We start from the raw sequence: 16,674 nt of genomic DNA on the forward strand, positions 1-16,674 counted from the left end.
TAAAAATTGTATATTATGAATTTAAAAAACCCCCAACCCAGTCCGCTACCCCAAAAGCAGCAGTGGCCTTGCCCAGGGAGGAGCCCTTTCTCGGTGCCGTCGTGGGGTCGATGCCGCCGCTCCGGGGCGCGGGGGCGGCTCGGCCGGCGCCGCCAGCGAGTAACGGGTCGGTTCCTCCCCCCGGCTCCCTCGGCTCGGGCCGGCCCCGCGGAGGGGGCGGCCGCGGGGAGGGGGCAGCCGGGCCCCGTCCGGAGGCGGGCCCGGCGGGGGGCGGAGGGCGGGCGCCGTCGGTGGTGGCCGGGGCGGCCGGAGGGAGCCGCGCTTCTCCCTCGCGCGCGGAACGGTGGCCCAGGAGGTGAGCCGGAGAGCGGGGCGGGGGGCCGGAGCCCCGGGCTGGGCTGCGGGGAGGGGGACACACGGGGGGCCGCGACGGCGCCCAGGCGCAGCCGGAGCGAGGGGGACGCGGGTTGCCCGTCAGCGAGGGCTGGGTGGCTTCGTCCGCCCTCCCCGCTAGAGACAAGGTGTATTCCCCCCCCTCCCCGGGGAACTTTTTCCAGCAGCACAACACGGCCCCGTCCCCCCCGCGGTGCCGGCCACTAGCCTCCCCACGTACGGCAGCCCGTAGGCGGGTGGGTCGGAGCCCACCCACCCGCGGAACGGCGGCTCTGCTCGCCTCGCCGGGCCGGGGGGGAGCTGCCAGGCCGGGGGAGGGGGCGGCCCTCCGCCGCGACCCCCGGGCAGCTCCCGGCTGGCTCCGTGCGGCTGCTTCGCGGGTAGCAGCTGCTACGGCCCGGGCGGGGGTGTGCGTGTGTGTGTGTGTGTGTTTCCCTCCCGGTGGTGGCGAGGCATTTCGGCTGAGGTTTGCGAATGGGGGGCTTCTCTCGGGTCCCTAACAGAGTTTTGTGAGGGTTTCTGCTGTGCAGGCACCGCTGTCAGTGGGAGCCACGGCTGTCGGAGGGAGCTGGCGAAGGTGCAGATGAATATCGCAGCCGCAGGAAGGGCACGTACAGTGCCTGCGTGTGCTGCAGGCTGGAGGGGCTCTGTCCCACTTGAGAAGGACGAGGCGAATGCAGAAGCTGTGGGTGCAGGTGGCTGGCAGCAGCATGGTGGGAGGATGAAAAGGGTCAGATGGGGTGGAGAAACGTGCAAGTCCTCTCTGCCCACGGTGACAGGCTGGCTTGGGCGAGAGGGTGGAAAGGCGGCAGAACTGGTGACAGGAGAGTGCAGCTGGCCATCGTGTCCCGAGGCAGACGTGCCCTGAAAGATGTCGGAGCACGAATGAGATCTGAGGAAGAAAGACAGAGACTTGCAATAGAACTGTAGAAATCCTTGCTGTGGTGAGAGGGGGACAGAAAGCCCCTACAAAAGAGGCGTAAGGAAATATGTAACTCTCTTAACTGTAGTAACTTAAAACTAGTAATGCTGCTGAAAGAAGGCAAGCTTAGAAACTTTGGCTAAGAGTGACCTATCCTGGTCAAAATAACATGTTGTTTCCTAATGCATGAGAGGTTGCTCAGAAAAGGCTGGATGTTTCTTAACCCTGAAGAAACCCTCTCCAGCTTCTGCTGAGCTCCAATGGTTTTGCACTATTATTCATGGTTTTTGTTGCTGTGGAAGTCAGAGGAGCAAGTCTTGCAGAACTCAAATTCCCCTTTTTTGGTTCTTGTAGTAATTCTAGCAGCGTCTTGAGGCACAGGCTCTGTAGGAGGAAGCACTGACTAGGAAGTTGTACGTGAACGCCTCTCTCTTGTTTGCATGCCCCTCATTTGACAACACAAAAATGGCAGTCATCTGTGAGGGCCAGAGGGTCTGATGTTGAGTGAACAGCAGTCTGCCTGCCATGAATTAGTTCTGGGTGGGTACTTCCAGTAGCAGCTGGTAGCTATGCCCTAAGTTTTCCTTCTCACAGGATTTCTGCTGGCTCTCAAGGCATTGGCTGTCTCCATTGGACAGTGGCTCTAATGATGTTTTTCCTGCTCAGGGTTATCACGGGGCCAAGTTCAGTAGCCATGGACCATGAAGGCCTCGGTGTGCAGTTTGGCGTTACCACGCAGATAGGTTTGGTGATACTAAAAGGCTGCAGCTTCTTGGCTGCCTGTTCTTGAATCTCTTTCTATGCCAGTTTTTGTGCCTGTCTCACCCTGCAGTAGAGCAAAACCAGTTCTGGGAGCTAAACCAGTAAGAAAATAAAATCCTTCAGCAGAATGGGCTTTTTGGTGCTTTAGCCTTCAGGGCTGGTCATGGCAGTGTCAAGGAAGAGCCTGAGGAGGAAGGGAGTGGGGCCACTTGCTTTAGCAACAATTAGCCATTGCCTTGGTTTTGTCACGCCATCAGCAGATGCTTTGGCATCAAGTACTCATGGAAGGAGAACTACTCGTCTTACTTTCATTGCATTTGTTTGGTCATTAGTATAGAGACAAGCTGCTGTCTGCCAGGTGCAGTTCCTGTATATAAAACCATACAGATGTGCCTGTTCCATATACAGAGGGGAGACCAGATGAGATGCGTATAGCGTTGAATACGTCTTGCCATCAGTGCTGGTGTGGTTTGGATCAAGGTCCAGCACGTGATGGCAGGAGAGACTGGGGACGCCCCTCTTGTCTTTACTGGCAGGCCCTCAGGAAATCAGTGTAGCTGTAGTGTCGCTTAGCTCCTTAAGGGTTCTGCTTCCCATGCTTATTAAAAGCTTGGACTGTGTCTTCTGGCTCTGAGATCCCATTCTCTGTTCTCATCTGGGGTTGGTTGTTTGGGGTTTTTTTTCCCCACGGACATTCCTACCCAGACAAACTCTTAAAACCCCTAACATTGCTGGGTCATTCAGATTCCAGAACAGATTCACAAATCTTACTTTGGATGGTGCTTTCACTGGGATACAGGTGATACGTTAACAACTCACTTATTTGCTTGTAACTTACTTCTTTGCTTGTCTATACTGGCTTTTACAATTTTCTTAACCCGGGGCTGAGAGCTCTGCTCATCAATTTAAATGAGGTCTGGTGCAACTTCAGCTTATGGCATTGTGAACCAACCGCTCTTCTGTGAGCAAAGGATTAAGTACAGTCGTGTTAGTATTTAGGTTTTTCAGGTGAAAAAGGAAAATGTTCACGCCGTATGTTTTGAATAATTGCACAAAACCTCCCATCTGTGCAAGATACATGGGTTAATATCTCCCGATCTTAAGTATGTTCAGTCTTACAGTGGCTCCATCCAGGGAGGAAAATACTACTTCTGTGTTCACAGGAGAAAAGTAGTGTTAGAGACAGAAAAACAACCCTCTGAGATCCTTGAAGAAATTAGACATCTCCTTCACTATGATTTCAAGGAGGAGGTGAGATATTATACTTTAGTTTTAAGGGGCCTATTTCTTGGCCTGTAGAAACCAGTTCCAGGGCAGCAAAGTAAATAGAAATCCCCTGAATCCATGGGTAGTGGTCTGCTGTTGGACTGTCTTTCCTCTCCAGCATGTGTCTGGATTTTAAAAAGGGAGAAGGAAAGTGTCCTACAGATTAGGGTAGGGAAAAATCACTACACGTTGGCCTATTAGACTTGAAGCGTTTAATCATTAGTGTGCTCTGATACACTCTATCTCTTCACTTGTTAATGCTGCTGGATGCCTGGTCACATGCGACTGATCTCCCTGTGAAAGAGGACACCATTTCCAGTGCCTTCTCCCTGTTTTGCAAGATCTGCTGTGAAGCCCTTGCATAAACTTGTAGGCAGCAGTAGTACTGATGATTAACAGGAATTGCTCACTTCCTGACCAGGCAACCTTCTGAATTCTGTATTTTCACACGTCCTTCCAAAGAGCTGATCCTTTTCTAGCCATGTACCAGTTTTTGCTTGAGCTGTAGCAGTTAGAATAGTGTTTAGTCTTCAATTCCATACAGTTTCCAGCCCTATTGTACAATGAGTAAGCATGGCTTTCTGCAAACATGCAGTAACAGGAAACTACTATTTGGAAGCCGTTGGTGGCGAAGAGCTGTATCAGTTTGCTAGTTGATCTGCTAGCATCTGTCCCTTTTGTCTGTCCTTCCCAGCAGCATTCTGTGGCCAAAGTCTGCCTTCTCTTTTATTTTAAATATTCATGATGGGTTTGCATGGTCTGTTTCTTGAAAGCTAAAAGCTGTGAAGTACGAAACCCGCTCCTTTCAGTTAAAGAAAACCTAAATGCTACGCTATAAAAAAAAAGTCTTGGGTAACTTCTCTTCACGGGTGATGAATAAGATGCTTGTGTCCTATTTTGGGGGGAAGGAGATGATAACATTCTGACTAACCAGTGCAGCTGGGTTCCAAATTTTGACAGCCTTTCTCTACCCAGGTCTGTCCATAAATCCTCCTGCTCCCCTTTATGCCTCGCAGTGACCCTGGCACCTTTCCTCACTCCACCACGCTCGTTGCATTGCTTGGTGCTCCCACCGGGATGAAACCCTCCACCGCTCCATCCCCCAGGGACCTTGGTTTGGCACAGTGGACCCCAGCACCCCGATGCTATATGATATTACCCCAGCAGTACAGTGGGGAGCCATGGGGGGTGCTGGGGAATGAGGGGCCAGGCAGGCCCTCCCCGACCCATGCCAGCCCCCGGGAGCTGAGTGGGGCAGCCCTGGGGTGCAGCAGGCTCAGCCAGGAGCTCCACACAGGGGCAGGGCAGCTCGGTGTGTGGGGCAGGGTCTGGACTGATGGGGTACAGGGCCAGACATAGACATGGCTGCAATGTTATAGGCAAGAACCTCAGCTTAAAAGCCCTCTCCACCATTTCTCAGCTCCTTCCCAGTTCCCTGCCTGTAACCTGGCTGCCTTGTACAGTGCTCTCTCTTCTGTTGAAAAATTCCATCTTCTGTCCTGCCTCACAGCTCAGGGCTTCTCAGCTGGTGACTCTTACGGTTGCCATCTCTGATTCCTGAAGCCATCCTACGTAGCTGCTGCTCCCCAGTTTCTCCTGTGCTGGGCTGAAGGGCCATGGCAGGGTGGGGAGGAAGGTGTGGAGCAGCGCAATGTGGGGAAGGATGCACCTGCGATGAGTAAGTGAAGGGGTTATGGCCCACCGTGAAGGAGGGATGGAAGTTCAAAAAAACAAAACAAAACAAAACAAGAGGTGTGTGCTTCAAATTACCACAGGACTTTTTGAGTTGAGAGACAGGTTACAGCTCCCACATCACTGGTGTTCTGGACTCGGCTGTTAGGAGTGCTGGCCAGCTGTACAATACCTAGTGCTGGGGGCTTTGCAGTAATCACTTTATTCATGAAATAGGCATAGAAATCTCAGGAAGACACCAGGTTGTAGTGCTTTACTTATGCTTTTGAAGCTTCACTAAGAAATACCCGACATCATCTGAGATCCTTGGAAGGACACGCAGAGCCTTATATTTCAATAAATAGTCTAAAGACTAGCAACTGCTTTTCGTAAAATTAAGGAGAAAATTAATCTCCGTGAGGCTTTTTGGGTAACCTGAGGTGTCCCTGAGCAGGCGAGGAGTGTGGGAGTGAGGAGCAGATATCCACCAGGGGGCCCTCCCACCCCACGCCCCACACCTTGGTGGCCTCGCCGCAGAGGTGCTGCTCACACCTGCAGAGCTAGCTCCCTGGAAGGCTTTGGGAAAGCTGCAAGTCAGAAATGATGTTTCCCCTTCAGCCCTGTATTTATTTGAGCAGTTCAGCCCTGTATTCCTTTGGGCAGGCAGTCACGATTTCAATATTAGAAATCTCTGCTTTTGATCGGGTAGCTAAATTTTCCATGTGAATGCCATGTGGAGTGTGAATAGCATTGAATTTTAAAAGGAGTGCATTCAGGGAGGTTACATAGGATCCTGATACACACTGGTTGAGCTAAGTGCAAATAGCGTATTGCCATGAAGTATGCGGAACTGAACAGAATCAAATGCATTATCTCTTGGTGTTTCATATGTACAGTATTAGTACCGGGGGATGTCTTAATAAGCACGAAATTTTAACTTAGATTCAGGTCATGTAAAAAGTAAAGGTATTTTAAATGTATTAGCTGTGGTACCTGGTGTACCCTTCCTTTGGAAAGGCCACCATGCTGCCCTCTTAGGCTGTGATCATGGTAATGGTTTCATACAAACTGGCCTGCATCTACTTCCAATCAAGCTGTAGCACTGGGGCAGAACCAAAAAGCATGACTCCAAACATGAACCCTTTGTCCACCTTTTTGCTCAGGCTGCCTTATTCCAAGTATTTCTGGAGGCGACTCCTGACCATAACTCTCCACAGCACGCAGTAACAATTCAGAGTATCGCTTCGTATTTACTGTTCTTGGCAGATGTGCTAATCCTGAAAGAGCAAAGGGACAGTGCAGAGCAGTGTTGTGTATGGTCTTCAGACTGAAAGATGCAGCATGTTTGCTTTGACAATTTGCATAGTCTGTAGATTTGTTTTTTTCCTCATTTGTTCTTGATGAAAGCTTTGCAAGCTTTAATTTTCCACTGTGTTTGAAAGGAAGGAAATGCATATCTAGCTGCTCTGAAACACAGTAACCAGGAACAGATTTATGTAAACTTCCAGCGGCTTTTTTTTTTTTTGTTATACTTAAGGGTGCCGTAACACCAAATGTATTTGACGGGAATTACGCCCACTGGTTATTCTAAATTCCCTTAGCTCTAGGTTCAAGCTTAATATATTTAATTTTGGTGCACCAAATGTTACTTAAAAGTCTACCTTGACAATTCTCCGTTGATACGAGTTTGAGATTTTAAGGTTTTATGTATTTTCTTGTGACTTATGTTTCTAGCAGCTTTTAGAGGAAAAGCTGTAGATGCACCCCCCCATAAAACTTGTCATGGCTTTCTGAGAAAAACAAAAGTAAGGGCTAAAACCTGTCAGCAGAAAGAAATAGGATTATGGATTTGACCTGCTTCATAAAGAAGCAGCAAAGAGACTCTGGATCTTTTCTAATGTTAATCTGGGAAAACATCCTGGACCGAATATTAGGGAGCATATTTAATAAAGCATTTAAAACCAGCACTTTACCTGACGCATGTAGAAATGCTCTAAACTTCTGTTTTGTCACCTTCAGTGAGTTGCAGCTTTTGTCTTTGTCTTGTGGACATTCTTGAATGGCATGCTCTGTGCCTTGCTAAGCCAATGGCATATTGCTTCAGCCATGGTTAACTAACCGTCGGGGCTGAAATAGGAGGAGGTATGTGGCAGCATGTGAAGGCCACTTTGTGGGACGGGTGTTGTGATTGATGCTGGGGTGTGGCATGTCATCCTGCACAGAAAACACTATATTAAAGGTACTTTAAAATAACAAACAAGTTTATTCTTGGTGTGTGTACCACAGTAAATGAACTCAACAGATCTGTCCCCTGCCCCATGGGAAAGTACAGCCTGGTTTCTGTGAGGGAGAACCTGGCTCTTGACTCTTGCTGCTGTGGTACCTGTTTGCTGCTAAGTCATCTCTGCATTGTTCCAGCAGTGTCCTAAAGCACCTCTTTCTGACAGGGTCAGGAAACTCCCTTGCTCAGAGCTTATTAATACTTGCTTTGCTTTTTAGTCACAAAGTGCTTCTAAAGTAAAAATGTGAGTGAATTTTAAGCAAACACAGCTGCATGTTTGCATTGGTGTGGCAGTAATTTCTGTGCTTGTGGTCATTTCCTCTTATTTTGTTTCATCAATAGAAATTACTAGATGGGACTTTGGTGCTGTATCACCCTCAGCCACCTTGTAGCTTCAGATAAGACTTCAGCAGACATGATAGGAAGAAATGGAGCTTTTGCTCTAGCCCTAGAGGTGTTTGAACTGCCATGAAGGAGCCTGTGGTTTCCTGGTGCTTTTACTGTTGTTGCTGGAACAGCTGTTGTAATCTGCTGCACCTCTTTACTGCCTGCACCTATTTACTGCCTGAGATCGCAGAATCACAGAATGGCAGGGGTCAGAACGGACCTCTGGAGATGATCTCGTCCAACCCCCCTGCTTGAGCAGGGACACCCAGAGCAGGGGGCACAGGAACTCATCCAGATGGGTTTTGAATGTCTCCAGGGGAGGAGACCCCACAACCTCTCTGGGCAGTCTGTTCCACTGCTCTGGCACCCTCACAACAGAGGGTGTTCAGCTGCTGAGTATCTTTAAAAGTAAATCAAACAGGGACATTGCTGTCTTCCCATTGCTTGTAAGGGAGAAGTGTTGAGGGAGTAATAGTGCTCTCTGAACTACCTTCCCTCAGTTTTCCCAGGATTTGTGCTTCAGTTGAGCTGTTCTGTGGGAGCTAAACTATGAAAAAAGCTTTGTATTTATTTTGTAGGTGGAATTTTCTCCCTCAGATACCTGAAGGAATCCCTGTTTTGTTGGAAAGTTCTCCTTAGGTTGGTTTAGCTCCAACACAAAGCCTTGCTTTCTGGAGAAGGATGTACAGGTAGGGTGGCAGTGCTAGGAGGTCCTTAGCTTCCTGCTTAACTGGTAGAGAGTCATTTGGTGTGTGCTAAGGAGGTGTTTAAGGTAAGCTGTTGGCAGCCTTGAGCAAATTAAAAAATGAATTCTCTTGAACATGAAGCCATCAATAAATTGTTGACAAGTCCTTTGCATTGCAAGTAGGTAAATAATGACGTGTCACTTCCAGTCCCTCATTTTCTTTTTTAAAGAATTGTACAGGGAACTTTTGGAAGTAGATGTTACGACAAAGGAAAATAAATGCATGAGTCATTTGGGAGGTCAGTAACTTGGACCACCTAAATCGTTTTGTAACTGGTTTTGTTTGCCCTAGGTAGTGGCCAACTGTTCAGCAGTTGGCAATTCAACATCCAAATCTGGATTTCAACCTTACAAGATAAACCCAAAATCTAGGGACATCTCTGTATGTAAACTTTACAAGGTACTCTGTAGTAGGTGTAACTGGCAGGGTGTGAGGAGTCGGGGGCTGCAGGGGTGATCTCTATGGAAAGGGGCTGAGAGCTGCCCTGTTCTGGTTCCGGCCAGCTCCAAACCAGACAAAAACAGCCCACTGTACGCCAAAACCGCAACTGGTCAGAGCAGCACACAGTGCCTCTTCTCGGATGTATTTAAGAAAGGGCAGTATCTGCTAGGTTCAGGACTCACAGAAAGGAGACGAGAGGAGACACAAAAGGGCACATATGAGCACAAACATGGGAGGACACATGTGAGGATGCAGAAAGGAGATGTGAGGAGTCACAAAAAAGGACATGAAAGGGTGACATGGGGCAGGAGGCACAAAATGACGTATGTGAGGACATGTAAAAGGAGATACAAAAGCAAAGATGTGAGGACACACGGGACGAGATGTGAGAGAAGACACAAGAGGACGTGCAAAAGGAGATTGAGGAGATATGTGAAGAGACATGTCTGGAGTAAAGGGAGGTGGAAGTGGAGGGTGTGTGTGGAAGGGGACATTGCTGGGTACCTGGCTGGAGATGCTGTCTTGGAAGGAGGTGCTCTGTGCTGGAGGAGGTACTGTTGAGGGACTGCAGCCCATGCTGGGGCAGGGACACACTGAGGGACTGCACGCTGTGTAGGACCCATGCTGGAGCAGAGGAGTAGGAAAAAGCAAGGAGCAGCAGGGGAAAAGTGAGATGCAGGGAGCAGCCAAAGAAAGTGTTAAGGACTATCCCACAACGTCCTTTGCCTCCTGTTGCCTCACAGAAGGAGTTGGGACAGACTGAGTGTAACCCACAGTGAAAAAAGGGAAGTTGAGACTAGAAAGGGAGGAGGAGAGCTGGTGTACTGAAGACGAGCTTGGGGAAAGAGGAGGAAGGGTGTTTCCCAAAGTGTTCGTTTAACCATTGGTTGGTTGTCTTTTTTTTTTTTTCTTTAATTATATTTCCTCTTCTCAGTACCTGAATCAGTAATTAAAAATTTATGCTGATTTGTAATAAAGTAAGTGAAATTCCTCAAGTCAAGAACATTTTCTCTATGGCAAAAGTGTTCATTATTCATTCATTCATTCATTATCCATTCATTATGCTGGATGTCATGCGGTTTAGCAATGACATGGCCAAACAGTACAAACCCCATGTGGACATCATCTGGGTAGAGTTTCCCCTCTCCATGTGTGAGACTGGCATACCCCTGTATTGATGTGTTGGTGCTTTGGCTTTTCCCAAGTACAGCTTTCTTGACAAGGGCCAGCACTAGCTAGTTACAGGTGTTCATGAATGGTGATCTTTCAACAAGTTGTGTTGGCAAAAGCTGTAGAATAGATGCAATTTTATTTGCAAACCCTTATATTCAGGCTGTAAAAGATTCATTGTGGGGCAGAGCTGGAGTAACCTTTTGCCACCGATGTGCTGTTTCTGCAGGATGGAGTTGCAAAGCTGTTTCTTTATCCCCCACCCCCAAACTCTGCTGGTGCAGTACTACGAGCCTAGCAGTAACTATACTGTGTACACCTGGTGTAATGTGGTTAAAAGAAATCTCACTTCCTCACTTCTCTTCCTTCCAAACATGAGTGGAGCGATAGAGAGAACAGAGGGAGGGGAGATGGCAGGGTCTTGCCATTTCTTGCAACGATATGGAAGGAAACTGTGTGTTGCCCTCTTAGAGTCTGAAGGAAAGCAGAGGGTATGGAGGGGAAGGGCAGCTCACCATGATGTGGCCATTCCCAGGCATGCCAGTGCCCTGTGCTACCAGCCAGATGATGTGTCATTGTCTACAGGTAGAGAAGAAACACTCCAAAGCGGTGTCTCTGAGAGAATGAAGATGTGTTGAAAAATCATAGGATGATAAGGCTTTTGTTCAAATGGAGGCAAAAAAAATTGAGACAAAAAAATTCTCAGCAGAGATTTTTTTTTTCAACTGAAGAATTATTAATCTGAAATGGAAAATTCTTTTCTGTTATTAAGATGACCTGTAGCTATCTGTAGCAGGCATAATGTAGTCCTTGATTACATTCTGCACATTTTTTGTCTTACAAAACTTCTGTTTTTACTGTTGGATTGTATTGATACTATTTCTTCTAAATTATGTAAACTTTTACCAAAAGGGAAACAGGGATTAAAGCAGAGAAGACACTAAATGTTTTGCATCTTTCAAACAATTTTTTTTTTTTTGCTTTCAAGAGTATATTCCTTGTGAAACCTTACTGTTTGTTTTCTTTATTAAGAGCCTGGCATCACTTTGACTATGCAGGCTTTGAGGAAGGCACTGGCACATAGATGACAGCGCCCTTCAATTAGACTGTGCGTTGGCACACCTTATTTCAGGCTGCTAAAAACTGTTGGACATTCTGGGAGGTAAACTCAGCTCTACTTTTCCATGTGCTGCAACATATCTCATTATGGTTAAATCTACTCTTTGGACTTCAGAGATCTAAACTTGGAGGCTGGCCAGGACAGTCACATGAAGCTTGTAAAAGCAGAAATAGCACTCTGTATCCCAGCTCAACTGCCTGACAGGAGGGTATGTAGGTGTCCCCCCTACACTTGAGCATACAGATAGTGAAGGTCTGGCTCTGTGGGTAGAATAGCTAGGAAAAGAGGAGAATGTGTCTTTTAAAGATGACTGCTGTACTGAAGGCCTAACAGTTGTAATGTTAGTTTCTCTTCCACAAAGTATGGTTTTAAATGGTGAAAGAAGGGGAAAATAGGATTTTTTTTCCAGTGAAGGAAAGTGTTAAGTACTTCAAGTCTAGAGGCTTAAATATAAAATTAAGAGCATTGTGAAGAACAGATGTGTGAAGTGCCGTGTGAAGGAGCACAGAAAACACTAACACATTGTGGAGCTTTGTAGCAAATATGGGACACAGGCTGGCTATCGGGGAATAAATGGAAGGGAAACAAGTACCAGTCTGTGATTCTGGGAGCTGAGACCTTGACAGGAACAGATGATAGCATCAGAAATGAATTTAAGAAGAAGACAAGAGAGACTGTGTTATCAAGCGCAGGGCACAGCCAGACAAGCATACTGACCAGCAAGCTGTTTACCTGCATCTGGTCCTTGTTATCTCCTTACACGTCTATTTTCCTACTCTTGTTCCTCCTAAAATTACCTAAAGCCCTCCCTTGCCCCACCTTTGATTCGTTTGCTAAATATCTCAATAAGTCCTGTGCGCTTCCAAACTGTTCTTCCCCCACATGCCATAATATGTCCCACCCCTAGGCAGTGACACCCTTAGTATGAAAGGTGATCTGGAGAGCTTCTTTCTGGTGACTGTGGTGATGGGTTTCATGCCTGGACACTGGGACAGCCCTGGAAGGGGCCCAGACAAGGTATTGGCTCCTCTGGCGTCCTTGATCAGGGATCCTGTCTGCAGTTGTGCTCCAAAGCTCCTCTGGCCTTGGGCAGATGGGCCTTCCATGGGCTGGAAGTAGGCTGGCAGGGCATATTTGGGCTCCAACTCCTGCCATTGTCCCACTGAGCTTTTTCTCAGCGTGCAGATGAGCTATGTCACATAACACTATAACCTGAATATGGGCTGTGGTTTCTGATGGGACACTGTGGCAGCACTGAGAAGCCAGGGTGCTTTCATAAAGATGACCTAAAGGCGTAATTCAGCATGGGGACTGAAGGAGAGTTCAGCATGCAGCTCTGACATAGTATTGTCCTGAGGCTTGTGGTCTGTTCCCTTCCCTGTCAATGTCTTTCTCTTCTTTCCTCCCCTTCAGATCACGGCGGTTGTCTTGGGAGAGCAGGCTCTGACAGGAGCGAGAATGCTCAGGATGTCCAGCTGCCTGCTAAAACTGACCAGGGTGGTGCTGAGCCACAGGTTCAAGGCTCTGTTTATAATCACCTTTAAGTTCATGTCCTTTGCATCCATCATATTGTACTGGAGAATCACCCAGGACCACAAGGGCAGGGGCCGGGTCTACAGCTTGCCTGTTGAAATCCACTGTGGTCACTCTGTGCCTTCTCCTCCTGGCGCCACTGCTGGTGAGCCCCATCCTTCCCCAGGGGATGTGTTTTTTGTGGAGACTTCAGAGCAAACAAACCCAGGTTACCTGTTTATGTGCTCTGTGGAGTCAGCGGCCCGGGCGCACCCTGGAACAAGGGTTGTGGTGCTCATGAAAGGTTTGGCAAACGGTAATGGCTCATTACCCAACCACTGGGGCTTCTCGTTGCTGGGCTGCTTCCCCAACGTGGAAATCCGGCCGCTGGACTTGCCGGAGCTTTTCTCAGGGACGCCTCTGGCAAAGTGGTACTTGCAGGCTCAGCAGCGCTGGGAGCCTTATTACTTGCCCGTCCTGTCTGATGCCTGCAGAATTGCCATCATGTGGAAGTTTGGTGGCATCTACCTGGACACAGACTTCATTGTGCTTAAGAACTTAAAGAACCTCACCAACGTGCTTGGTACCCAGTCCAAATATGTCCTGAATGGGGCCTTTCTGTCCTTTACGCCCAAACACAAGTTCATGGAGCTTTGCATGCAGGACTTTGTGGAGAACTACAACAGCTGGATCTGGGGGCACCAGGGCCCACAGCTCCTAACGCGTGTCTTCAAGAAGTGGTGCTCCATCAGGAGTCTTCGGAGCAGTACGAGCTGCAAAGGAGTGAGTGCTCTGCCCCGTGAGGCTTTTTATCCCATTCGGTGGCAGGACTGGAAGAAATACTTTGAAGTGGTCAGCTCCTCAGAGCTTCACCACCTCTTTAATAACACCTATGCAGTGCATGTATGGAACAAGAAGAGCCAAGGGACGAGGCTGGAGATCACATCCCAGGCTTTGCTGGCTCAGCTGCATTCTCACTTCTGCCCTGCCACATACGATATCATGAAGAAGAACTCGGAACGGCAGTGACTCAAGGGTCAGCTAAGAGGTGTTGCCTGGGAGCCCATAACTCTCCAACTGTTTGATCACAAATGAACCTTCTTTTGAAGTGACGTGGTGGGTGTTGAGGATAAAAGTAATTTGCGGGGTGTAGGTGGAGCCTGTAGCTTCAGCCGATGCCGGTGCAGCTCTTTGTCTTGACTTCAACTGCCTACCAGCATCATTTTGTTCGTCTGCAGGACCTTTCTTCTGCGCTGCTTGGTCAGGTAGAGAAATCTCAGACGGGGAGCAAGTGCTGGGCCACTTGTGGCAGCCTCCATCAGCCTTTCAGAGGAGTAAGGCCCCTTTCTACGGCTGTTAATCTGGAAGAGGCCTTTGTAGAAATGCATAACTCAGCCTGATTCTCAGGACTTCTGAAGTGCAGCCCTGAAAGCAACAAAAGGATGGGAGAGCAAAGAACAGGAACTGAGGAGGAAGTTAAGGGTGTTCTAGAGGAGGAGTCCTGAGAAAAATGTGCAGGAAAACAGAGGAGAAAGGAGGAGCTAAAGCAACTTATTTAGTTCCTTTCTCTTCTGAAGCCTTTGGTGGAGAAGGCTTTCTCATGTCCGGTTTGAGGAGAGAGCAGGATGCTGCAGTCTTTGTTTGATGTCGTAGATCTGAAGACGTGGAAATCTGGTGCGAATCAGAATATGAGGATCAGAGGCCAGCTCATCATTTAGAAGGAGCTCTTGCACAGCAGTGTTTTATTTTATAGTAGGCAGTTCAACACCCTGTGATGAGCAGTACAGCTTGTCCAAATCACACCTTAAATGGCACTGGACACAGGAAGAGCTGAACTGTCTTTTACCCTGAGTTTGTCTCTGTGACCAAATGTCCATAACCATGTCTAAGATGCACCAGACCTTTCAGCACTTGGACAGGTTCTAGAGGAAAGGCATGATATTTCCAACGTTACAGAGAGCTTGGTAGGGAACCTGTACTGTCTAAATGCAGGTCCATTTAGGAGTCGTTTATGGTGGACCTCTTCAAGTAGCCTGGAGTGCTCCTGCAATCCACTGTCCAGGAGTGCAGATCTCTCCTGGGAGGTCTTGAGGAGGGTGGCAGGAAGCTTTATGGTTCTCCCTGAGCATCTTCCTGAATTGCAATGGAGAAGGTTACTGTATCTCTCACAAGGTGCTGTTGTGCCGTTGAGGATTCCCACCACAGAGGCAAGTTTGTTGGACAAACTGTGGGAGGAAACTCATCCCTTGCGTTTATGGCCAAAAGGACATATTAATGCTCTTAGAGTTCCTGTCGGGAACTAATGGAGGAAGAGCAGTGAGAAACAAGAATAAGGTCGGGAGCATCAGCATTGTTACGTCTGGTCCCCACCACACTCCAAAGGGCATTGCTGAGGCAGAAGAGCTTGGCACTACAATAGGGTTAATGCAGACGAGCAGAGCGTTGGCCGTCCCCTCTCCTACACTACTACCAGATTATGATCTCACTGTAAAACCTCTTCTGCCTCCAGTGTGCCTCCTTTTCTTACGCCTGGGAACAGCAGTGGGGTGGTCCAATGGCTGCTTTGATGACCATGAGTCAGTCAGACCTTCAGTGTTGCCTGGCCCCAAAGTGACGGAACGTCTCTTTGACCTGGTGGTTCCTGCAAGTCCTCTGGGTGTGACTCAAATGATTTTTAGGTCTGCAGTTGTCTGAGGCCTCTTCTGTTTCCCAGATCAACCATGAGCAATGTGAGGTTTGCTCAGTGGAGCCAAGGCAACGGTCAAAAACATAAAAGACGCTGCATGCAACACTTCTCTGTTTTTCTCAGGTTTATTTGTCTCTTCTTTGATGCTAAAAACAAGAAAGACAAATTGCCCATCACTTTCACTAAACAGTTCCCTGCCCCTCAGGCTGTGGGAGCTTAAGGCGGGTGTGTTACCTTTTGCCTTTTTTTTTTTTTTCCTTTATGCTGAGCTGTCCGGTGTTGATCGGAGGCCAGTGCTGCTTTGATTGAAAACTACATGCCTGTGATTTGGGTAGGGTGTGAGGTCTGTGCACAGGTAGCTATACTGGAGTGAAGGAGGTGCAGGAAACACCCCTCCAGTGGCTGGCACCACGCGTGTGCATGTATGTAGTGCTGCCCCGTTGTTCTGCCCAGCTCTATGGTATATCCCAGAGGCATTCAGGATTTGGAATGTCTGCAGCCCTCCCAACACTGAACATCTTTAAGAGCAGAGACTTTGTGGGGAAACAGCAGATCTTCCCGAAGCATCTTCAACACACTAAGTGGTATAAAAGGATGCTGTTTTCATTCTCTGCTCTCACTGTCGCCACTCTGTGAGTTTTTTTCACTGCTTCCTTTAGAAGCAGCCACAAAATTGTCAGCCCTGGCCGAACGTGTGGTCGCTGAGGCATGGTTTTTCTCCTTCTACTGGTTCCTTCTGCTCTGAAGCCCTTTGACCTAAGCAGCAGAAATCTTGGTGAGCTAGGAACCCCTACCAGAGATGGTAAAATGGTGGTTGGTGATCATAAAGGTGTAACAGGAGACTCTGCTGCAGCAATACCGTACACTGATTATGGGAGTGTTTGGTACCCACTGCAATGAATATCTGGCTTGATGTACCACTGCTTGTTCTAGGAAAGTGCCTTTTTGGGTAAATGGAGTAGTGTTGTTGTTATTGTTTTTCTTTGTTTTTACCCCCGGCAGCGTCAACATTCTGAGGTGTGATAAGGAGAGAATCAAACCAAAGCAGCCTTTGGCCTTTTTCCTTTTGTCCTGTGAAAGAAAAATAAATACAGTTTTCACTATTTCTTCTCTCTGCCAAGATGTTCCATTTTGTTCTGCGAGGCGTTGGTGGTAGGTCTGAGCAATCTGTTAGTTGTTATGCAGAAAAGCATTTTGAAGTTGTGTCCTGAAGCGACTCACTAAAATTAGGAGTGTGGAATGAACATGAAACAAGTTGAGCATAAGCACATGTGGAAAGAAGGCTCTGTGAACCATGACTACATGCTGTCTTTGGGA

At 48.1% G+C, this 16,674-nt stretch overlaps 2 protein-coding genes across 4 annotated transcripts in view; both read left to right on the forward strand.

The window, feature by feature from the left end:
- LOC142066123 (lactosylceramide 4-alpha-galactosyltransferase-like) overlaps window positions 1–16,674 on the forward strand; it is a 23,821-nt gene continuing 7,147 nt past the window's right edge. The window contains exon 1 of one of the 3 annotated variants that reach the window (XM_075113160.1): window positions 1–355. In XM_075113160.1, coding sequence (XP_074969261.1) covers window positions 16–355 — 340 coding nt within the window. In that variant the 5' untranslated portion in view covers window positions 1–15. The remainder of the gene's footprint in view (window positions 356–16,674) is intronic. The other 2 variants (XM_075113169.1, XM_075113189.1) reach the window with 2 other exon arrangements.
- LOC142066150 (lactosylceramide 4-alpha-galactosyltransferase-like) lies at window positions 285–16,460 on the forward strand. The gene is made up of 2 exons (XM_075113250.1): window positions 285–355; window positions 12,573–16,460. The coding sequence occupies exon 2, from the start codon at window positions 12,618–12,620 to the stop codon at window positions 13,698–13,700; it is 1,083 nt and encodes a 360-aa protein (XP_074969351.1). The 5' UTR covers window positions 285–355; window positions 12,573–12,617; the 3' UTR covers window positions 13,701–16,460.

This window comes from Phalacrocorax aristotelis, chromosome 1 (assembly GCF_949628215.1).
Source record: "Phalacrocorax aristotelis chromosome 1, bGulAri2.1, whole genome shotgun sequence".
In the NCBI taxonomy this organism is placed as follows: Eukaryota; Metazoa; Chordata; class Aves; order Suliformes; family Phalacrocoracidae; genus Phalacrocorax; species Phalacrocorax aristotelis.

What these genes read in the sequence shown, in the direction of transcription:
- LOC142066150 (XM_075113250.1), top strand. Translation starts at nt 12,618, where the DNA reads ATGCTCAGGATGTCCAGCTGCCTGCTAAAACTGACCAGGGTGGTGCTG.